This window comes from Stegostoma tigrinum, chromosome 12, assembly GCF_030684315.1.
Source record: "Stegostoma tigrinum isolate sSteTig4 chromosome 12, sSteTig4.hap1, whole genome shotgun sequence".
Lineage (NCBI taxonomy): Eukaryota > Metazoa > Chordata > Chondrichthyes > Orectolobiformes > Stegostomatidae > Stegostoma > Stegostoma tigrinum.
Genome location: NC_081365.1, coordinates 32102926 through 32128264, shown reverse-complemented (window position 1 = coordinate 32128264; position 25339 = coordinate 32102926). Strand labels below are relative to the sequence as shown.

At 41.3% G+C, this 25339-nt stretch overlaps 1 protein-coding gene across 2 annotated transcripts in view; it reads right to left on the bottom strand.

The window, feature by feature from the left end:
• Positions 1-25339, bottom strand: part of LOC125457214 (tyrosine-protein phosphatase non-receptor type substrate 1-like) — a 60124-nt gene that overhangs the window by 19041 nt on the left and 15744 nt on the right. Inside the window, exons 1-2 of one of the 2 annotated variants that reach the window (XM_048541130.1) lie at positions 2717-2814; positions 2053-2131 (exon numbers count right to left, since the gene is read on the bottom strand). In XM_048541130.1, coding sequence (XP_048397087.1) covers positions 2053-2116 — 64 coding nt within the window. In that variant the 5' untranslated portion in view covers positions 2117-2131; positions 2717-2814. Of the gene's footprint in view, positions 1-2052; positions 2132-2716; positions 2815-25339 lie in introns of those variants that run through there. The other variant, XM_059650031.1, reaches the window with a different exon arrangement.

Below are 25339 nucleotides of genomic sequence, written 5' to 3'. Positions count from 1 at the left end.
ACACTCCCCTCGAACCCCAACACACCCGGCACTTTCCCCTGCAACCGAAGGAAGTGCTATACTTGCCTCCATAACTCCTCCCTCACCCCCATCCCAGACCCCAAGCTTCAAAATCTACCCTCCCCCTACCACATCCCACAACCAGCCCAGCTCGTCCCCGCCTCCCTATCCTGTTCTTCCTCTCACCCATCCCCTTCTCCTATCTCAAGCCGCACCTCCATTCCCTACCTATTGACCTCATCCCGCCCCCCTTGACCAGTCCATCCTCCCCGGACTGACCTATCCCTTCCCAAATTCCCCACTATACTCACCTCTACTGGCTCCATCCCTACCCCTTTAACTTGTCTGTCTCCTCTCCACCTATCTTCTCCTCTATCCAACTTCGATCTGCCTCCCCCTCTCCCCTTATTTATTTCAGAACCATCTCCCCCTCCCCCTTTTCTGATGAAGGGTCTAGGCCTGAAACATCAGCTTTTGTGCTCCTGAGATGCTGCTTGGCCTGCTGTGTTCATCCAGCTCCACACTTTGTTATCTCGGATTCTCCAGCATCTGCAGTTCCCATTATCTCTAGTGCCCTCAACATATTTCTTCAGAAAATTATCATGTACAGGCAATCTTCCTCCACAGCTCTCATTGTGATTGTGACCCTGTTCTGACATTCCATATGTCCTAAAAGTACAACTTTATAAACATTTCAACAATTAACTGCACAAATATCTTGTCATTTTGCTTAAGTCTCAGGCTTTCTTGGAAATAATGTTTGAACTCACAGTTCAAAACGATTTTCTGACCTTAATTTCCCAAAACTGAAAAAATGCACATTAACTTCTACCTTGAAATCCAAATTCCCAAACAATAACGTATTATGAACTATTGTCACACTTTTTGTATACTTACAGATTACTGCCTTTGTGGTCCTGCTTTTCAGCCATATGCTGGGCTTCCTAAATTTTACTATCAGGACTTCATCTCTCTTTCTACTGTGGCCACTGATGCCAAAACTATCACGACGTCTGGCTGTTCATCTCCCCAAAAGAATGTCTTGCAGCCACACTGTGAGAACCTCAAGCCTGGATCATCGAGGCAACATGCTAATCGGAAGTCACATAAGACCTCAGAAATGCCTGTCTGTTCCGTGAACCATTGAACCACCTGCCCACTCTTCCACCCTACCCTCAGTGCAGCTGAGCCATTTGCTGTGACAAAAGCTTGGCTCTCATTACATTCCTCAGATGAACCATTGTCCTCACTGCTTTACAAAAGGGGTTCGTGAACGAGATAGATTTTGGGGATTCCTGCACTACCTACTTGTTCTTTCTAGACTGACCAGCAGTTACCTTTCATTGTCTAGTCTTAATTAACTATGTGACCTCTTTATTGATAGTGCTATCCACATAGCTCTCAGCTTTACTGATGCACCATTGTGACTCTTGCTGCTGTTCAAGTTCCAAAAGCAAGAGTTTGAAATTTCGCAGCTGAAGATATTTCTTGATCATCTAGGCCACATGAAGCATCCACCGTTCCCAAAAAGGGTAGGCATTCCACATAATTGAACTGTGCTGCCATATCCTAACTCATTTAGACATTCCAGCACCAATATGTTAATTAACTTGTCTGTTTCCTTGTTCTAAGCTGGCTGTTTTCATTGTTTTATGCTTTACTTTGCAGTTTCTTCTGGCTGCCCTCCCCTTATCGCTTTCACAATACAATAAGAAACCCCAAAGCACTTGATTGAAATAAAGAGAAGCAAGTATTTTAATGAGAATTAAGCTTCATGGCTAAGGCATAGCCAAAGAGTAAGATTTTGAGAAGGCTTTATGCATTCAGCATAAGAAGGAAAGAAATATTGATGGGAATGCTGTGGAAGTTTTGGGTGCATTTTCAAAATTACTTTGTGACTAAAACAAATAGTATTATAACCAATGATTTGTAAAGTTCAAGTAAGGAATATTTCTGTTTGTCAGAAAATATTTCTATCATTTCTTTCCTCCTTCTGCAATTCATTGTGACTGCAGTTACTCATTAATGATGTTAGACCTGAATTATTCATACCTGCAAGATGAAAAAAATGAAGCAGAACACAAAGTTTGAATACTCGGGTCCCCAGAGCTGTCATTTCATCTGTTTCATTCTGAAGATATAACAGAAACCATTCATTTGAGAAAAGAATGAATACTTGGTTTATAAGTTACATATGTTATACATTACAATTTATTTAAACAATTTACATTAATATCAAGAGATTTTCCAGGATACTTCTCAGAGATATTAGCGATGTTCAGATAGTGTTTTTGTTTCTTTCCTTCATGGGATGGAGACATTGCTGGCTAGCCCAGCATTTATTGTCCATTTTATTGCCCAGGATCTGGATCTTGGTCATTTGACCCTCAAATCTCAGCCTTATCCAATCCTATTTGTGCTTTTATAATTCATACTGACTGTAATGTTATGGGATAGCAGTTTGAAAATCTCTGTTTTGAATATGTCTTCGTGAATAAATGTTAAGTCAGAACACTATGCCCCTACCTGGAGCTTCAGAAATCAGAAATTAAATGAGAAATAGATTTAAGTTATTTCACATAGGTTTTCCTTTTCAATACCTGGATGTAAATGTTTGTTGGAATATGTCACATAGTTTTATCTGACACACCCAGTCTCGGGTGCAATAAGGTTTAGTTTCACTCTGGAGGTTTTAAAACCTGAGAGAAGAGGTTACCTGAAATTCAAATGATCAGTGATATATATCCCACTTCTGTAATTCCTGATGGAAGCCAATAGATGTATTAAAAATAGTTCACTACTCCGGTCAACTATTTTCCAGACAACCAAAATATTTATTCCACAGAAGCAATACCAAAACTTTTCAAATGTTCTCTTTTGACAGAAGAATTTTAAAGATTTCCACTGGAACCAGTTTCCCTGGTTAAACAACATTTCAACTCCCTGCTTTTGTATTATTTACAGTCCTTCATTTAAGGTGGAGATTTTGAAAATATTTTGGAGAAATTTCTGATCATGCCCCTGATAAGCGCTCACAGCCATCTGCGTAAGTTCACAAAACAGAGCTATTGTTCCATATTTTGGAGGGTTCTGACTCCCTGAACTAGATACTTACTTAGAAGGATTAATGACTGACCATCTTCCACACACCAACCCCCTCACTGACTCACTCTGACCCTGTGTTCCCAACCCACCAATCACCATTCCCAACACCCCCGACTCAGCAAGACTGCCCCCCACCCCACTTTGCCAACTAAACTAGCCCCATCAACCCTTTCCTTTAGCCAGACTTCACTGCGTCCCTGACCTGACCTCGTCATTTGACCTACTCCAACACATGCTGCCATCCTTACACCTGCTATTCTATTTTTTCACTCGGCCACCTGCCACCTTATGCCCCTACCAACCTACTTCCCAACCCATCAGTCACCTACTGTACACAACACACCCACCCACCTGCCAGCTAACTCCTCCTTCAACCATTGGCCCCTCTACCCTGTGACCTACTGACCTCCATCCTAACCATCACCCAGTGGACAATGCTTTTCCTGTCCACTGGCCACCCTGCTCCCTCACCAACTTACCTTCTTTCCATAACCTTTCCAAGAAACTTTGGACATTTAAACTGTGTTTACTTACTGAAATGCATGAGTTAAAGCTGTAGGCACAAGGGTTGGGAGTAGATTCCTCAAATATTTTCTGCAGACTTCTATGCAAGTATTCTTGTGCATGGAGACTCAGGCCTGGTAAGTTACAGGGATGTAACTTTGCAACCTACTGTCTAATCTTGGTCAGAAGTAGGGATTCCAAGTGATCAGAATCTTTGGGGTCTTATCTTGTATCTGATCTCTAAGGAACTGTACTGTAATTGCATATAACCAGGGCTTAAAACAATTAAACCTAAATCTAAGGGCTGGGATTCCTTCCAGTCAGTCCCACAATAGTTTGTAAGGAAATCCTAATGTGTCTGTGATTCCATTTTAACCAGCACTGATGTGATTTTTGATCTCTGATCCAGGTAAATTGGGCAATACCTCGCCATTCTGGGAATTCCTTATCTGTGGATATTTATTTGTTCCTATGTTTATTAATTTTCCCTCGAGGAAGTCTGCACACCACAGCAGCTAAATGGAAAACTTCTGTTTCCGTGGATTTCTCAGAAATACTGGTAAGAGTTCAACTTGTCTGCATTTTGTCGGCCAATTTTTAAAATATATAACCATTGTATTTGGGTGAGAGATCTGATCCTTATTGAACTAGATGATTCATTTATCAATTAATCAGTTATATCAGACCCAGGTCTTCAAAATTAGTTTCACAAACTTTGAGAGTTGTGACAGAAGTTGGAAAACCACAAATTTTTCCTCTCAAGGAACTTATTAGCTCAAAGTGTAAGCATTTCACCTGGTGGCTGAATGCCTGTACTACAGCAATATTACCTTGAATGAAAAACACCACTAGTATCTGCAGTGCACCAAACATCACAAGTAGTTAAGGGGATAGAAGCAAGGAAGGAAATATTGAAAATGAGTGGATTTATTTGCAGGTCATAGTGTTAATATATGACTTGCCACCAGAAAAATAAATTAAAAGGCAATAAAAATTGCCAATGCTGACCATTCTCACAAGGTGTCTCCATCTGAATTAACAGAGGCTCTTCCAAAGCTATTCGGTGCTTGTTTTCATTTGATGATTGCTTATATGGGCTTGTTCTTGGAAGACTTTAGAAGTGATGAATTCTATATCATTAGCTTACTGCTTGCTTGTGCTGGATAATGCGAGGATGGAAGTTGATACATTTCACGAGTGTACAACTGTCACCCATAGACTCTAACTCATATGGAACTTCATTCATTGCAATCTTTCTTACACTAATGTTCATTCATTCAATAGAATGGTCAACTCTTATTGACTTTTCATTCCTCAGAATTCATTCAAACTCTTTATCCTCATTTGTACACCCTTTCACAGTTTTGCTCCTCCCAGTTTAACTTCCTCCAGTCCGATCTCCACCCTCAGCCCTACTAGGACTTACAACAGTCTCCCCTCACTCGACCATTGAGGGCTGATTTGCTGTAGCTCGCCCGTTAACCCCCTTCCCCTTGTAATATCTGTCCACTTTCGAACATCAACACAGAAACCTGCAATGATAACATCTTTGGCCAAATCCCAGAACTTCCTGCTAACCCTACTTACCACTAAGCTACAAATATGATATGTTTTAAATCTTTTTTGCTGTGACAAAAACACTATACACATTTAATCTGGTGTTATTGGGTCTCAATTCCTCCCATCATAATTTAGATGCTCTTCAATACAGCATTTAATCTTATGGCCATTAAAAATGATTTGCTTCTTTCTGTCCTTCCACAGGCAAACCAATTCATGAATCAAAATGTGGTGCTAAATACAGAGTAATCTGCAAGGTAGGATAAACTGGGTGAAAAAAAACCCAAATTTCCTAACAAGCTGTATGTGAGATATAAAGACTAAAGATTTCTCCCATGGACAAATCCGAAGGTTAGAAATCATCTTTCTCCAGCCATTTTTGGGTAGTATTTTGGTTTGTGGGCATGTGAAATAAAATGGGATACTGTTCAGTGTACTAGCAGGCTTCCAGCACTATCTCTGGGGCAAGTCATGGTGCAAATTTAATATTTTATCAATGGTAGGAACACAGAAACTTTGGAGCAGGAGTAGGCCATGTAGCTATTCCAGTCTGCTTCATCTTTAATTAAAATCATGGATGATCATTCAATCGGGTGCCCTGTTCCAATTTTCACCCCATACCCTTTGATCCATTGAGCTCTAAGAACTGTATCTAATTCCTTCTTGAAAACATTCAACATTCTGACATCAGCTGCTATCTGTGACAGAAGAATTTCACAGGTTCACCACTGTCTCTATGAAGAACTTTCTCTTTATCTCAGACCTAAATGACCTACCTCACATTGTTAAACCCTGACCTATGGGTTCTTGACTCCCTAATCATTGGGAACAGTCTTCCTGCATTCACCCTGCCTAATCCTGTTAGAATTTTATATGAGATCGCCCCTCATTCTTCTAAACCAATGAATATGGACCTTACTGATCCAAACTTTTTTCATATGTCAGTCCTGTCATCCCATGAATTAGTCTGGTAAACTTTTTATTGCACTCCCTCCATAGCCAGAACATCCTTCCTCAGATAAGGAGACCCAAAACTGCACCCAGCTGTAGACTCATCAAGCCCCTGTACAACTTCAGTATGTCATCCCTCCCCTCAACGCCAACATACCATTCACCTTCTTCAACACCTGCTGCCCTTGCATGCTTACCTTCAGTAACTGGTATGCAATGACACCCAGGTCTCATCCCACCTACCCTTTTCCCAAACCCTCACCGTTCAGACAATATTCTGCCTTCCTGTATTTGACACACTTTTTAAATTATTAATTTCACATAATCAATGTGACACTTCATTTGCCATGGATTTGCCCAATCAGCTTGTCCAAATCATACTGAAGCATTTCTGTATCCTCTTCATAGTTCACCCTCCCATTCAGCTTTGTGTCATATGCAAACTTGAAGATATTATGGTTAGTTCATCCATCTAAATCATTAATAGATATCATGAGTAGCTGGGGCCCAAGCACTGATCCCTGTAGTATTTCACTAGACACTGGTTGTGAACTGGGAAAAGACCCATTTATTCCTATTCTTTGTTTCCTGTCTGCCAGTCAGTTCTCTGTCCATGTTACACTGCCCCCAATCCCATTTGCTTTAATTTTACATACTAATCCCTTGTGTGGGGCCTTATTGGAAATCTGAAAGTCCAAGTAAAAGAACATCCACTGGCTCCCTCTTATCGACTCTATTAGTTACATCCTTCAAAATTCTAGCAGTTTTGGCAAACATGATTTCTCTTACGAAGTCCGTGTTCACTCTGTCCAATCCTGTCACTGTTTTTCAAGCGGCCTACTATTAAATCTTTTATAATGGATCCTATTGGCTATTGTATAAAATACGAAGGCATGGGATTGAGGGTGATTTGGCAGTTTGGATCTAAAATTGGCTAGTTGGAAGAAGACGGAAGGTGGTGGTTAATGGGAAATGTTCATCCTGGAGTTCAGTTTCTAGTGGTGTACCGCAAAGATCTGTTTTGCGGCACTGCTGTTTGTCATTTTTATAAATGACCTGGATGAGGGCGTAGAAGGATGGGTTAGTAAATTTGCAGATGACTCTAAAGTCGGTGGAATTGTGGATAGTGCAGAAGGATGTTGCAGATTATAGAGGGATTTAGATAAACTGCAGAGATGGGCTAAGAGGTGGCAAATGGAGTTTAATGCAGAAATGTGTGAGGTGATTCACTTTGGAAGGAGTAACAGAATACAGAGTACTGGGCTAATGGTAAGATTCTTGGTAGTGTGGATGAGCAGAGAGTTCTCGGCGTTCATGTGCATAGATCCCTGAAAGTTGCCACCCAGGTTGGTAGGGTTGTTAAGAAGGCACTCGGTGTGTTGGGTTTTATTGGTAGAGGGATTGAGTTTCTGAGCCATGAGGTCATGTTGCAGCTGTACAAAACTCTGGTGCGACTGTACTTGGAGAATTGTGTACAGTTCTGGTCGCTGCATTATAGGAAGGATGTGGAAGCATTGGAACGGGTGCAGAGGAGATTTACCAGGATGTTGCCTGGTATGGAGGGAAGATCTTATGAGGAAAGGCTGAGGGACTTGAGGCTGCTTTTGTTAGAGAGAAGAAGGTTAAGAGGTGACCTAATAGAGACATACAAGATGATCAGAGGATTAGATAGGGTGGGCAGTGTGAGCTTTTTTCCTCGGATGGAGATGGCTAACATGAGGGGGCATAGCTTTAAATTGAGGGGTGATAAATATAGGAGAGATGTCAGAGGCAGGTTCTTTACTCAGAGAGGTGTGGTAAGGGCGTGGAATGCCCTGCCAGCAACAGTAGTAGACTCGCCAACTTTAAGTGCATTTAAATGGTCATTGGATAAACATATGGATGATAATGGAATAGTGTAGGTTAGATGGGCTTCAGATTGGTTTCACAAGTCGGCACAACATCGAGGGCTGGAGAGCGTGTATTGCGCTGTAGTGTTCTATGTTCTATGTTCTATCATTTTTCCCATGATTGATGTCAGGCTAACCAGTCTATAATTCCCTGTTTTCTCCCTACCTCCATTTTTAAATTGTGGGATTACATTACCTACTGTTCAATCTAAGGGTGGAAGAAGTGGGAAACATCTGTATATTTAAGAAGTGATTAAATCATTACTTGAATGACCACAGATTCCATGGCTTCAGGCCGAGTATGAAAAATGGGACAAGAGTAAGTTTGATGACTGGCATGGATACAATGGGCTGAAGGGCCTCTCTCCGTACTGTTAATCTCTGTGATTCTATCACCCTTGCAACCAGTGGGAAACTGGCTCTGCATAGCAGAAAACTGAAGTAAGTATACTACCCACAATTTTCTATCAGTCATGTTAATGTGGCTATTTTACCACAATTGTGCCAATGTGGCATAACCATGATTTATCACTAAGACCAGCCAGTGGACAAGATTTCTTGGTGCACCTATTTATAAAACTGGCTTGGATTCATGAACTGGGCTAATTATAAATACCCACTAGCTCCATCAGTGTGGCATGGTGGCTCAGTTGTTAGTATTGCTGCCTTAGAGTTCCAGCGACCAACATTAAATTCTGCCCTCAGTCGATTGTCTGTGTGCAGTTTATACATTCTCCTGTGTCTGCATGAGTTTCCTCTGGGTGCTCCAGTTTCCTCCCACAGTCCAAAGATGTGCAGGTTAGGTAGATTGTCCAGGCTAAATTGTCCGTACTGTCCAGGGTTGTGTAGGTTATGGGAAATGCAAGATTATGATGAATAGGGTTGGGATGGGTGGGATGGTTTTAGGTGGGATGCGCTTTGGAAGATTGATGTGGACTCGACATGTCAAATAGCCTGCTTCCACACTGTAGAGATTCTATGATTTGCTCAAACATCTGAAAAAACTTACTAAAGAAAGCTTGCTGCAGAGCTTGCACTGTATTCTGCTTCTACTTTGATAAGGTAAAAGTGAACACAGGGGTCATCAATCATGAACAGATTTAACATTGCTCAGTTACCCAGTTGAAAGGACTGGGATGTGAGAGGTGTTACATATTGTAATACGTTATTTATGTTGCTTTGCACCTGGACAGGAAGGCTGTAGAAATGTTTTTAACAGACTGCAGCATGACTCTCTTCTAATAAAGACATTCACAGCACTGGGACCAAATTCCAGAACTGGAGCCATAAGTCTAGATATGCTCTGGGAGGAACATCAAAGGTGGGAATTAGTGAAGCAATGGGGAACTCATTGATGCCCAAAAGAACCAACATTACCCTCTGCTGCAACATGTTTCTGCTCCTTGGGGAAACTTTACAGTTAGCAATTACTATTAGTACCTACGAGGATGGTGTAGTAACTGCATTCACTTGAGTTCCACCCATATCACCAGGGGCCAAGTAAATGGAATACGTATAGTGATTACGAAGAAGTGTAACCAAAGCTGACATAAAACTGAAGTTCCCGATAATCCTGCCCACACAGGATGTTTATATGTTTGTCATGGTTATCAAAATGAAAATCTTCACACCAGCTCACTCCCACCCATTAAGTATTGCAACATCCATGCGATGGTTTTAGAAACACATAACGTGAGATATGCAGAAATATATTTACAAATATTTAGTTTAGAGCTGTGGCTGTGCTTAATGCACTAGTTTACTCAAGTTTTTTTACACATTCATGGCATATGGGTATCACTTACCAGGCGAACACTTATTCTCTGTTATTCACTTTGAGTATGGTTAAGCCGTTAAAAATTAAAACAGAAAGTGCTGGAGAAATTCAGCAGGTTTCGTAGCGTCTGGGGAGAGAGAAACACAGTTAATGTTTCAAGTCCAATGTCACAGTCCAGGAACTGTAAAATGTTGCATTTTCTAAAACAGCTTAAAAGTTTCCACATTAATATTCCCCATTTTTGGATACACTGATACACTTAAATGTAATGTTTTGCATGTAGGTTGCTACCTAAAATTATGGGCAAAATCTTCTGACCCCCTGAACAATGTGAGCAATGGTAAGTCAGTTGTTAAAAATGTGTTGAGAATAGAAAAGTAAGGTTGAGAAAGCAAAATCCCATTCAATGTCTTAATAATGAGATGAGAATCTCACTTAGTGAATGACAAGAGGATGATTTGCAAGCATTGACATTTTAACAAGCTTGTTGGTCTACTGGTATGATTCTCACTTAGGGTGTGAGAGGTCCTGGGTTCAAATCCCAGACAAACCCTTTTGGGCGGCATGGTAGTTCAGTGGTTAGCAGTGCTGCCTCACAGCACCAGAGGACCAGGTTTGATTCCCGCCTCAAGCAACTGCCTGTGCAGAGTTTGCACATTCTCCCCGTGTCTGTGCGGATTTCCTCTGGGTGCTGTGGTTTCATCCCACAGTCCAAAGATATGCAAGCTAGGTGGATTGGCCATGCTAAATTTTTCTGTAGTGTTCAGGGAAATGTAGGTTAGGTGCATTAGCAATAGGAAATGCAGGTTATAGGGAAGGGAGATGGGTCTGGGTAGGATTCTCTTTGGAGGGTCAGTGCGGACTTGTTGGGCCGAGTGGCCTGTTTCCATACTGTAGGGATTCTATTCTATCACATCTCGCCTCATTTCTATGCAGTTTGCTATTTTCCAAGGCCGTGGGGTGAAGCTAGACGGTGACAATTACCAACATGAAAGTCTGAGTGGGTAACTGCAACTCACCAACCTCATTCTCAGACCCTCAGCTTGGCCAGCTCTACCCAACACTTCAGTGCAAGCTTCATGGACAATGACATCCTCCATTCACAGAAGGTGGCAATGACAAAATGCCAGGCCCATCACATCTTCAGGGTACATTTGAAGCTCATTTTTAAAACATTTTAGCACTTCAAACTGCACCATGGAGCTGGCAGGCACCATTTCCTGCAACAGAACAGGATTTAGCCTTAGGATTTTGGCTCATCTTGTGCCTGCATGGATGTTCACATTTCTACCCTTGTCTTTTAATTCAAACAGGTTGCCAGGTGATGAACAGTCAAGAGAGACCATGGTCAGCGAAAGGGTCCCTTTGTCAGTCAAGAAAAGTGGCGAGGTTTCCTGAGTGAGACATTAGGAAGCACAGAGAGCATGGAGGGTGTCTGTGGGAGACGTTGCGTCAGAATCAGTGAGAGCTGACTGCAGTAACAAATGTGGTAGACTGTGAGTCTTGGTGGGAGGTGGGTGCAATGGCAGAGTTAGAGTAAATATGAGATAGCAGGGAGAAGGTGGTGGCAAGTGCCTTTGTAGAGTGCTGAAAGTCCTTAATCTCCTCCAGACTGTGGACACCACACTGAAACAGCTGGCTACCTAAGATTGGGCTGGATAGTGGAGAAGGAAGCCCCTGAGTAGTGGACTCTTTACAGACCTATACAAAGAAATATAAATCAGAGTTAAAGTTTCAGGTCTGGTGACCCTTCCTCAGACCCATTCTGAGGAAGGGTCACTGGACCTGAAACTTTAACTCTGAATATTCCTTCACAGATGCTGCCAGACCTGCTGAACTTTTTCAGCAACTTTGTTTTTGTTCCTGATTTGCAGCATCCGCATTTCTTTCAATTTTTAAAGAAATGTCAATGTTTCTATTGGATCTTCATTCTGCTGGACTGGTAGTTGTGGGGCAAGTGCTGTTTGTGCCTTGCCTGGTGCTTAGCCTAACAAGAGGCCAATTGTTCAAAGATCACAAAGATGCATTTTAAATTGAGCTACTACTTGATCCAGGGAGTGGGCTTGCCATCAAGTTAATCTGAAAAGATGGTGGTTACCACAGTGATGGCAGAAAAGCAGCACTAAGTCATTTTCCACCATTTCCAGACTATTGGTGCTCCATTTCTATAGTGTAACTCAACCTTAGATGTCTAATTCAGTTATCTAATGGCAATAATGCTCATGTCCTTTCAATCATGGTTCCAGGAATAATTCCAGTACAAATGAATAGTTACCAGAAGACTCAGTAAAATGTGTGACAAAGAAATTGGATGTAAATGGAGATAAAGTAATGATGGCGATATCTAAGCAAACCATATTAGAATAGAGCTAACCATCACTTTCCAGGTAAGAAGAAGCAGAAGAGGGAATGAAAAAAGAAGAAGGCAGCTGATCGGCTCATGTGTCTCTGTGCATAAAGTTTTGTGCGTGGTGTAACGGGTTTAACGTAGGAAAGTTAATGTCACATATGTGGGCAGATCAAACGCTGAACATATTTACGCCCTACAGCAACGGTTACTGAAGCCAATGAAATAAATAAGTAAGTTGTGAAGAGGTTTTTCAGTACAGGGTACTGGGGTGATGCATTAAGTTAAATTTGCAGTTTGAAATTACCTTTATTATGCAAGTGATTTCATAGAGCTCACTGTGGGTTGAACCTTCCCATAGTTCAGCTGAGGATTGTTTTCCTGAAGTTTCGTTGAGGGTTCTTTTGCATTAGGCCTACCAAGGTTTCTCATGCGATTGTTATTAACTATCCAAGGTGCTATTCTCATCTGATGCGAGCCCAATTCTCTCAATTGTGTAGCTGGAAGTACTTTGGGGATCTCAGAAATTCCCAGCATTTTCGCACTAGTGCTAAATTTGATCGCTAGCCAGCTGGTCAATCAGTGGCACAAATCTTTAAGAAGTGGTGCCAATGAACACAAATCACATGCATGGTGATGGAATGGAGCCCTTTCCTATTGTGGAAACCAGCTGCATTGTGCGATTACACTCTTAATGTGACATTGTGTAGTTTATCATGCCCTGCACCTGGGGTTGCCAGCTATGTTGGTAAAGCCCAATTCCCCAGCTTTAGCACTCATCACAGGAATGAGGTGAAGAGTGTGATCTGGCACAAAGGTAACAACCTTGATTCATTTGTGGGTGAATGATTGGGAGATTTCACACAGGTTCCAGTGGCTCCTTGGAAGGGACAAGTTACATAGAGGCTCAAAACAGATGCCACCTTGCTGGTCACCAGGATAAGATGGCCACCCACCCCTTCATGCCCCTACCCAGCAGCTGGCACAGTTCAGTTTTGACAGTGTTTCCAAACATCCTCAGCCTGGGTCAGCCAGAGGAAATGCACTGAGGGTCATAACCTTCTGAGCCTACTGTACAACCTGTGCATCCTAAGAGGACTTCCAGCTGCAGCCTCTTCATGTGGAGGTGGTTCAACCTCCTCTGGACATTGCTGCTGCTTCTGAGCTTGCTGCCACATCTCGTCTTCCATTTCTCCACACCCTGCAGTGCTGATAATTCCTGCTTGAATGAACCTTTCAGTCACATCTACACTGAACTTTTGTGAGGAGGTTCTTAATAATGAGAGCTGCCAGCATTCACATCATTCTCAAATGACAGCGTTGTGTACAGCTCTGCTTAGTGGGACATGGAATACTCCAACAAGGACGGCCACGGAATAACCCAACATGGAATTTTGACAAATGTCCTCTCTTTCCGCCACTGAAGCTCAGTAGCAGCAGTTACATCATCTACAAGATTTTCTGCACCGACTCACCAAGACCCCTTCGACAGTTGGGGGTAGGTAATGACCTAGTGATATTATCGTTGGACGATTAATCCAGAGACCAGGTTTTGTTCTGGGGACCTGGATTCAAACTCTGCCATGGTGGATGGTGGAATTTGAATTCAATAAATATCTGGCATTAAGAGTCTAATGATGACCATGAAACATTGCTGATTTTCTGACAGTTCAATAATTTACTCTGTAGCTTGAATGTATAATAATTGGACTTTGGTCAAGAAAATGCAACGTGATTGACAATTTACTGAGACAAATCTAGCATAGTTTGCTCCTAGGTAGAAATCTGGTGGAAAATCCACATAGTTTCTTGTTAAGATGTTCAGGTGAAGGCTAAGGAATCTTCTTCTGGTATTATCACTATCAGTTGAGATCCAAAGTTTTTGCAATTTACAGGCACTTGGTGATCATTTGAAGACTTAACTGGGAATATTTAATCGTCAAAGAAAGTAATTAACTGAACATTTTACGTAATTGTGAGAAACTGTGTTAATTACTTCCTTGAGCTTCCGGTAAAGTTTGCAAAGATCACTTCATTTGTTTGGAGAAGCTAAGCATTAAGCTGCAGATGTGATTGCCAGATTAAAGTCAAACAAGAAAGAACTTATATTTAAGTAGCATTTTTAAGATCCTCCAGATACCCCAGATATTTTGTTTTTGAAATGCTGCAGACAAGCTAAAACACATGCAGTGATGGATCATAATGGGAAATAAGGTATGCAATCTGTTGTTGTATTTCTGGTATTGGTGAAAGGATAAATATTGGCCAAAACACTCTGCTAATTTTCTGTGAGTAGTGCCATTTGGTTCTATGTTTACATACAATGCAACAATCCCTCAGTACTGCATTGGCACATTGGATGACAATTGGCTTTTCAAGTCAAATTTACAGTCTTCTGCTTTTGAAGTTACCACGGAGTGAGTTGAGACTATCTGACAATTTTTGCTTACTTTTCATGAAAATCAGTGTCAATTTGCGAGTTTTAGACCAGAGTATACCAAACCAATATGCTGTTTTTTATTGCTGGTGATGTTTGTTTCATACAAATTCTTGAATTTGGAGTAATTATGTTCTTCACAACTAAATCTTTGTTTCAAAGCGCTTGCCCTCCCTACCATTTCTATTTGTGACATTGGATACTGGCATTCACCAATTTAAATACTTTACAAGTTTATGGCCACAAAGTATCAAATTATTTATCATTCCTTCCCTCCTATCTAGTTTGATTCATAGACTTGTTAAATTTATGTTCATCAGTTTTTCTGTAACAATGCCAATGTATATTAGATGACAGTATCTACAGAATTGATATCATAGTCAGCTGCTCCAATATACAGTGTTGATTCAGTAACCATACTCTTAACAGGACTTGATTCTCTATCCATTTTTTCAGTTACCCAACCATATTCTTCATGAACACTGCTCTCCAGTATGAGCACCAACATGGAAAATCAGCTTTATATTTCTTTCATGCACTAAAATTATACCAGAAATTAACTAAGTGTCAATTTGGCAAAATACATGGAGAGTTTCTGTCAGTGAATCTTAGCGAGCATTTCGCTCTGAGGTGCTACAGTCTGGGGAGTAGGCCATGATTGGTCAGGTCCATTTCAAGCATTCAGATGAATCTTGTTAAGTCATTTGGGGAGCAGCATACAGATCAGTCGGGGTTTGGCCAGTCAGGGTCTGGTCAGTCAACTGTCAGGGCTGTCCATCCAAATCTGTAAAGGGGTCGGCACGGCTGATGCACCAGATCGAACACTGGAGGATTAGCACAAATCAAAATGAAACGGGGCCACTGCTATGGCAGAGAGGTTAGCGAAATCATTGGAGGCAGCATACAGCTGACCAGCTGTGTCCAAGCACTGATGAGAGTGGAAAATGCCTTTGCCTTACTGCGCTTGCACCTTGTAACTGAATGCTGTTGCATGCAGCCTGATTGAGGACTACTCTCCGTGAGCTTTGAGATACGGCCACTACTTTGAAGCATACTGCAATGTGTTGGTTTCATTTGCTGCTGCACATGCTGCAGGTGTGAGGTTGATGTAGCATTGTGCCATACAGAGACATGTTCACCCTCTTTTAACTGGTCACTGCCGACAACCATAGCAAGCTGCCTGGCTTTGTGTCTACACTAAGCCTTTAAGCTCTGGCTGAAGGAGCCAAGCACAAAAAGGCAAGGCAGAGGTGTTGTGAGCATCCAGGTAGGTTCAAAGTAACTGAGTGCTAAAAGAGCAAGCAAGGAGCCCTGAGTTGTACCCTGCTGCAGCCCATAATTTGGGTGTCTATCCTTACATGCAAAGTGGCCTGGCAGCAGCATTGCAAGGAAATGTGCTGGTAGGCTTCAAAATGCAGAACTATATTGTAAGTGGTTTAGAGATATACCACTTAAGTGCAGTGAGGCAGTTACATGTCTGATGCCAATGTCCATGGACAGAGGGTGCAAGTGGTTACACACACGGAGTGTACCCTGAGATAGTGGGGACTGCTGGTCAAGAGGGAGGCCTGGAGGAGCAAACAGTGAGCTACAGTCATGAGGCATCCACTCCGAACTTCGTGTCAGGAATTTTAGCAAAGTCCCCGACCCTTGGCTGGTGCAAGTTTGGGAAACTGCATATCAATGAAGTGGGGCAAGGTAATAATGGAATACTAATGCAGACAAATAGATTCAAATGGGCCTCTTGCTGCTCACTATTTAAATAGCTTTCCAAGTGAGACATGACAGATTCATGATGATCGGCTTTACCTCATTTCTTGATTTTTCTTTAAACCACACTGTTCTTTATTGTGACCAAGTACGCCACACTAGTTTAACTCAAGAGAAATGTTCTAGGGATTATTAACTTGATCCAGATTATTGACTGTTTAAGTAAAAAATTGAAAATAATGGAAAGTAATTTTGGACCGATTGTAAAAGCAGCATCCTGCCCAGCATTAAGCTGGTTATATCCCCATTATGTTAAAACTCAAACTTCAAAGTCCTAGCTTTTAAAAAAAAGTTTGAATACATATTTGCATCCATGGGAATGCTACTTTTGAATTAGTTAGACTATATCAGCACAGTCTTATTTCATAATTAAATGATTCTGTATAGCAGAAGAGGTGTTGGAGAATGCTTAATGGCATAATCAAATTCTACTATCTCTAAACCTTTGTAAAACACATTTAATGTCTACTAATCAACAGACTTGCTCTGGTGAAACAAAAATGTGGAGCAAAGCACTCAGTTATGCACTACTGACTGATCACAGTCCTCAGGCATGAAAGTAATCAGATGAAATAAGAGGCTTCAACTAACAAAGGAGATCTGTGTGAAAGATTTGTGAATAGTCTCAGAATTTAGCTGCGAGAAACCAGTGAGTACATTATATGAAAAAATAGTAGATTTGAAACTTTAGCAATAAAAGAATCTTCTTTACACACACATCTTTCCCTTTTTAAGGAATAGTGGAAACATTCAACTATCAATTAGCTTTTATTGTCATGTACTTACTTGCATGAGTACAGTGGAAAATTTTACAAGCTACCACTTACTTAGTAGGCCTTAGGTACCTTCGCACCTGTGCACAGAATCTTAGTACGAAGTAGAAAATAAAGAAAGCACTTTAAGAAGTTAAATATGACAGTCCTTCTTACTAAAGTGTAGAAAAACAAAGAAACAGTTTAACATCACAGTTGGTAAGCACTGGCCAAGCTGGGCTCACACTCCTCACAAGGGCTTGACCCCTCCCTCACTGCTGGTTAGGGCTGCCTGTTCCTGCTCTCACCGCCTCATTGCCTTCATTGCCTGATCAGCTTTTTTAACCATATCGTGAACATGTCTATGGTGACCAGCAAATCCCTGTGGAGAGTTGAACGCCAAGCTTCCAGCCTATGGACGGTGATGTTACCACGACACCACATTCTAAAAACCTCCATTCTAAATTAATTTTCTTATGAATTCAAGCTCACCAATTTGTTTTGCAAATATCATATGAAACACAACAATAATATTCATGTACTCAGTTGCATACCTTTGAACAGTTCTATATTTATGAGCAGTAACAACAACTATCATATGCACAGTGCTCCACATGGAAGACAATATCTCATACATAGAAAGATGGACACTGAGTTAAGAAAAGAGGAATTTACTGGCAGTGTAGACGTTTAAGCAAATCAAGGGAGATTAAAAATGTGGTGCATTTGATCAATAACTTTAAGGATTGGGTGCATCAACTGAAAGTAGCAATCATGGATGATGATGGTGGGAGCAGACAAACAAACAGGAAACTAAAATAAATCAAATAGATAATGTGGATGGAGGTATAAAGCTAATATCAGAGTGGAACAAAATCACAAAGTAGCTACCTAAGACCATTCATAATTTATTGTGTTACTCATTCATGGAATTTGGAAGTTGTTGCTAAGGCACATCGGTTTCAAGGTAGTAGTGAGCTGCCTCCAATTTTTTAAAATTCATACTTGGGATGGGGCCATTGTTGGCAAGATGAGCATTTGTTGTCCATTGCCAAGTGCTCTTGGAGAGATGGTGGTGAGCTACATCCTTGAACTGCTGCAGTCCATCCAAAGCGCTGTCAGGAAGGGAGCTCCAGGATTTTGAACAGGTGCAGTGAAGTAACAACAATATATTTTCAAGTCAGGATGGCGTGTGGCTTTGAGGAGAACTTGCAGGTGATGGTTTTACTATATGTCAATTGCCAATTCCTACTGGCTGGTAGAGGTCACTTAGAGAGTGTGGCTGAAGGAACCTTCTGAAGTTGCTGCAGTGCATCTTCTTGTCTGCTGCTGTTCACTTATGGCGGATGAAGTGAATGTTTTAAAGTAACATAAAGGATGCCAGCCAAGTGGACTCCTTTCTTTTGGATGTTGTTGATTTTCTTGATTGCTGTTAGTGCTTCACCCAGCCAGGCAAGTTGTGAGGATTCCATCAAGATCCACTTGTCTGGGGCTAGAGCCAAAACTGGCAGAACAGATACAGTCATTCACTAAATCATACCTGAAGCACAATGTCCCAAATACCACCATCACCAGCCCTGGGGATGTCCTGTCCCACTAGCAGGACAGAACTAGCAAAAAGGTAGAATCACACTTTACAGTTGAGAAGGAGTTGTTCTGGGGCTCCTAAACATTCATTCTGAACCCCATCAATTCTAAAGGCATCATTTCAAACATGGGCAATGAAATCTCCTGCTATTTACCAAGTGTTGCATCCCCCATTGACTTGATTGATGCGTCTGTAGTCTTAGTGTTCAACCGCATTTGGAGGAAGCACCGAGCATGGCAAAGGTTGCAGAGGGTTTCAAGGTCCATGACTAAGTGTAACTCAACAGCACAACTAACTACCAAGTAAGCTGGTCAAGATCTAAAGGACAGAGCTGTTAAACCAGGTTGTTGTCAGATAATGGGAGAACCAACAAGAGACTGACGTACTGATGAAGAGGGGTCAGGTAGGGCCCTTTGGCTTTTGCCATGCTCCCTCTTTTGGTTGCAACAATATTATATTAAAATGTAGCCCTTCTCCTGTGTTACCTTACACTCTCAAATCCAAATTAACTTGTGTTTTAAAAGGAAATGCCTTGAACAGACTTACTTGAATTGGCAATAAAAGTGAGCTTATTAATTATTGAATGTGAAAACCAATAGTCACACAAAAAAAGCATGAGGCATGAGTTCAAAATGATTTTTAAAAAGTTAGAATAATGTATGGATCCATCTCTGAATTGTTTGTGAAAACCAGATTGTCACCAATGGTGACGTTGATAGTTGAGAACACTCAACTGAGATCTGTAGCCTTGTAGATTGATTGGTTGAAATTCATTTGCCCTGACTGTTTTTTGCCGTTCTGGACTGGTAACGCTCAGAGTAAGCAAGAACCCCCACTTTCCTTTCTTTTCTATGCAGTGTAGGTGCGTGTTAAATGGCTGGTTTCAGAGAAGCAGACCTCACTGCCTGCACTGAGACATTAGCCTCCTGAGACACACAGACGAGGGTCGAAGCTCACTTTTAACCTGTATCCCTGTGCATTCTTGAAAGTGAGGAAATTACAGGCATGTTGCTATGTATCTGCTTCTTTTAAAATCCTCAGAGGCATGCAATTGGGTCTCAACATCTTGTCAGCCTTCAGTCCTATTAGTTGTTCAAATGCATTTTTTCTGGTGTTAGTGACAGTTTTAAGCTCTTCACATTCTCTTTCCTCTTGATTTTTCACTACTCTTGGCATGCTTTTTACTGTGAAGACCTATCTAAATTAGTTGTTCAAATTCTTAGCTTAGGCAACCTCTCCTGCCTTCAGCTGGGATCTTTGCACTGGTAATGAGTGCAGAAACATTTTTTAGTGAGGTAAATTCCTCTGAAGTTGGGTCTACAGGCTGAGATATCAATGAGACCCCTCAAAGATTGAGCAAGTGATAGTAAGTGGCTCATATTTCATAGACAAAGACAGTGTCATAAAATGACTTGCAAGTTACGGGGACAGAAAGTACTCCTGCACCCAAATGGTTACAGCCATGATTCCAAAAGAAGACATTTTCTCTCACCCACCCTCTCCCATTTAATTGTCACCATAAAGGGGCAATAAAACTCACCTCCCTCATCTGGGAGAACATGGCAAGAGATCTCTGAGACACCATCATTGTGGTCATCTTCACGAAAGAAGATATGACAATTTGCGGTAAATACAGGGCGCTGTCTGCTACAGTAAAGATTAATGCAAAAATCATCGTCAATTGCATCCGCTCAGTGGCTGGAAAAACTCCTCCAGCGGCACTATGTAGATCAAGAGGCACAGTGGACATGATTTTCATGGCAAGACAAATCCAGGAAAACTGTAGAGAATATCAGCAACTCCTATACGTGGCTTTCATGAATCTCAAAAAGGCCTTTGACTGTATCAAGAAAGAGGAACAAATGAAGCATCCTTCTCAAAACTGGTTCTACAGAAGTTTGTCATATCCCCTGCCTGCTGTGCAATGGTATGCAAATTATGACTGTCACCAATGGATCTCTCATAGATTGAATGTGTTTGTGCAAATTGGTGTCAAGGAAGACTGTCTCTTTGCACCAAACGTCTTCTCCATCCTCCTTGCCATAACACTCCACCCCAAATTCATTAGTCTTCCTGACTGCTAATCTACAGGACGAGCAGAAAAACACTCAACCTGCATTGCATTCATAACGAAGAACACCGCAACATCCATTGTCAAACTGCAGTTGCAGGCAGTGCTTGTGTATGTGCAAAATCAGAAGTCAAATCCAAACTATCATCATTGCATTCACAGAACAGACCTCAGGTTAAATATGCAAAAGGTCCTCTACCACTCTGATCTCACCACACAATATTGTTCCCTGACAATCAGGATCCACAACAGAGCACAGGACAATGTGAGTCGATTCCCACACTTTGGGAGACATCTAAAAGATGGTGAGATTCAACATGCCTCTGGTGTGCTTGTGCAGATGTTGGCTATTGAAGGAAAAGTGTTTAAGGGCAAAGACCTCAAACCTGACACCAAGCAAATGGTCCACAGGGCAGTGCTGTCACCTAGCCCTTCTGTATGTATAGGATACATGCACAATGTACGGCAGACATTCCATATCCCTTAAAAATATTAACATCTCTTTAAATTCTGCAAATCCAATGGCAGGATAAGAGCTCCAATACCAGTGGCCAACATCCCCAGAATCAGGGCTGTGTTGAGTCAGCCACAATGTCCACCTACCTGGCACAAGACTTCCAAATAAGGTCTCTACTCCATGCTTCATCACAGCAAGAGGTACAAGCAGGCCAAAGGAAATGCTTCAACAACATGCTGAAAGACTTCCAGAAAACATGTGACATCCCCATTGACTAGTGAAAATCTCCAATTTGGAGTAGAACTATTTGTGAAGGACATAACCGTATAGGGCACCACCAACAGTTCTAGGTGGGAGCCATGTACAACCAGCAGAATGGGAATGGGGGAGTCCAAGCTTTGTAAACAACAACTGCAGCAGACATCTCCCACTCCAATGGAGGTATTGTGTGCGGATTTTATTTGGTCACCTGGCAAGGCCAAAGTAGAAGAAAGTCCTCCTTCATCCTGAGGGACTTCCTAAGCTGGGGGGGGGGGGTGGCAGCAAGAAGACTTGCCAACATGGTTACTCCTCTCATTTGGCCAACACTTAATCACGGTACAAGTTTAAGGAAAATTGAGAGTTATTTCTATCGTAGGCCACTGAACAGGTTAGCAGGATATCAAGAGCGTAAATCCGAACGTTCCTCAGATCACGGTTCTGGCAGTTGTACCATAATAACGAGATGTTCGTTTACTGACCACAGTTGAAAAATCAGTGAGTTTGCCACTCATTACCAAAAGCCAGGGCAGTACAAGTATCACCTTGCATGTGTTTTTGGTGTACACCAGGTATTGCAGGCAATTGGTCAGTTTGTCCCCTTTCCCTGAACCTAGGCATTGTCCCCCCTTCAGCTCTTAAGCAAGACCTTGCTTTACACAGGAAGGTGAATAAATTAGCGTTTAGATAACTACTGTCACTTATGAAACTGTAGCTGCAAGAATTCTCACTTTTTTGAGATGAGAAATCAACAGAAGTGTCTGGAAATCAGTTAAAACAAGATACACATGCTGTACCATTCTTAAAGATGCAAAGGTAGCAAGGATGTGGAGAATATTGCTATGAAGATTCATAATATATTGTTATGATTTGAGAATCTGGGCTCTAAAGTGGAAGAAAAATGGATTCTGTCAAGGTCTTTATTTTATATATATATATAAAGGTCAGAGTTATTCTGAATATTGAGTTCAAAACAGAATTTAAAAGAAGTCATGTGATTTGAGCTAAATTACCTGCCAGCCGCCTGGGGAGATGGATTTGAGTTCTATGACCAATAAATAGAGAAGCCAAAAGCCGATCCATTCTGGGAGAAGGGGTCCATAATGGCAGAGGTTCTGTCCAGAGCAGTCTCCAAACAGCAGGGACAAATGGAACAAAATCCTAGGTAGGTAAGAGACAAAAGGGCACAGAAACAAAGGGCAGTTTGTAGAGGGGAAGGTGGTGGTGAGAGAGGAAGACATCCTACAAGGTTGTTGACGACATTAAGTTTGGGGACCCATGTTTAGCAATAGTGAACTGAGTTCTCTCAGAAGAGACATTAACTGAAGAAAATAGTATCTATGGAATCCGCAGGGATTTGCTTTTAGGAAACCCATTACAGCTATGGCAGCTGAGCAAGATGTTTCAACATTCAGAAAATGGATCACTTAATGCCTGTCAGGTTACTTGCTGGAGTAAAATACATGAAATTACTTTTGATATTTGTAATGAGAATCATTTTAATTACTGTATAGTTTGTGTATTTTTTTTCTGTATAGACTGTTAAATTATTTTGTTAAAGGTACATTAGTGACTGACTTCTAAGGTAAACAAAACAAAAATTACATTTGTGCTCTCATTTAAAGTTTCATTCTGGTATCTGAACTGTCCATTAATACATCAGTTGAGATCACAACAATATCAAATAGCAAAAAAATAATTTTTTTTGTTTGTAAACGTGAGTATTAAAAGTCATGGCAGACAGAATAATTTGATACACGATGATATAACAGCAAAATTAAATGTGCCTGTTTTGAAAAAAAAATGATGATCAATAATCTGGGGAGGCTGTGATTTGAAAATATCTAAATCTTTGTGTATGACCTTTTTAAGAACAGTAAATGTGAATTAGAAGTGAAAATACTTGGGTGCCGATGTTTCCGGTATTATCAGCAGTGGTCAGAAAAGCACAATAAAATGCTAACCAAAATGGTGGTGACCTTTTCAGCATATCCACAATTCTAATTGAAGTAATTTGTCTTTGAAAATGTTCATAAACGAATAAAACATAACCCCAGGCTGCCTGTTTCAAGAAGTCACGCCATCCTTTACCAAAAAGGTCATGGGCTTATTTCTGTATGAAATTTTAAAAATTATTAAATTGGAAGCAACCAAACATGGTAAACCTTGTTTACTTTACCAATAACTGCATTAAGACCTTTGCTTCCAGCTTAGCTAAATCATCAAACATGACGCTTTGGTTGTACTGCAGGACCTGCCACACTACAATATCATTCGGTGCACAAGGATATTTTAGATAAACCCATTAAAGATGAGCCGTACCAAGAAAGAAAGGCAGTAACAGTGATACAACATTCTTTTTCTCATTAATTTGTTTCCCTGTCTTTAGCTTACAACATGCTGTGGTTTGATTTCTGCCATTGCTCCTAGAGATATCACTTATTCATGTAATTGTTGAAGAGTAGGGGGTCTCATTAGGCAGCTAGAAATAACTGCACTGCCTTTTCCAAGAAGGAGGTTCTGAACCACATTGCCAATCAGGCATTGGTAAAGCCACCAGCTGGCCTACCCTGAAATCAAGTCCCCTGGGCAGGTTCCATGCAGTGAGATCTGCTGTCTGATTGGAAGCCAGCAACTCTTACACTTAGTGGCATCACAGTGAAGTCTGTAGCTACTGGGGAAAGTGTGCCCCGGAGCACTGCAAAGGACCAGGGCAGAGATTTTTTTCTTAGATGGATGAGTGGAGAGGTTCATCAGGTTGGAGTCTGTATGAAGAGGTCAACGTTGGAGTTGGAAGCATGAACAGAGTGTGATTCCCAATGGTAATCTCCATAAATGATGTCAAGTCTCTCCATCAGACACTGACTGCTTTTCATCCTGGTGTAAGAAGCTGCTTACAGAGTTGCAGCTATGAGAAACACCACACAGCGGCAGCTTTGTCTGCAGCTGGGTGAATCCCAGTAGCAAAAGACTAAGGCCCTTTAAGTGTTCCTTAATTGATCACTTAAGAGTTTCAATTGGTAGCAAGTCAAAGGATTTTTTGGCCAATTTTTAATTCTCAGGGCTGGGAAAGTAGCAGAGTTTGGGCATACCATCAACTTGAGTAATATTAAGTGCCTTTTTCTCCTCCAGGCTCACCACTTCTGGCAGCAGAAGGTTCCTCTAGGGTATTTGCAAGCTACCGAAATACATTAAACATCATAAGAATCAAATCTTTTCTCACTAACCTTGCCTTGCACAATGTTGCCAGGAATTACTGGATAATTATCAGGCATTAGAACTTTGATTAATTTTCCTCTTCCTAACTTTCCATCATTGAAGCTAATGGTAATGTTCTTCTGATTACAGGTTATCTAGTACGGGATAGGGATTGAACCTGGTAATGCCTTGCTTCATAGTTCATTTGACAATCTCACTGAGCCTTTGCAGGAAGATGTCATACTATGTAAACACTGATGTCTACCTCCTCTAACTCAGTCTCAAACAAGATGTCATTGACATAGATGGTCCCACAAAGAAAAACATCTGTTCAATGCCCACCTTATCAATCCCCTTTAGTATTTTGTATAACTCAATGAGATCCCTCCTCGTTCTTCTGAACTGCTGCAAAGACAAGCCTGAATCTTTTAATTGTTCCACATGACAACCCATTCATCCCTGGAATCGACTAGGTGAACCTCCTCTGAACTGCTTCCAGTGCCACCACACCTTTCCTTAAGGAAACCAAAACAGGACACAACACTCAAGGCATGGTCTCACAAATGTTTTCTATAATTGTAACAACACTTTTTGTTACCTTTCATAGTCCAGTCCTTTTGCAATAAATGCCAGGATTCCATTTGCTGTCCTTATTATCTGCTACACCTATATAGC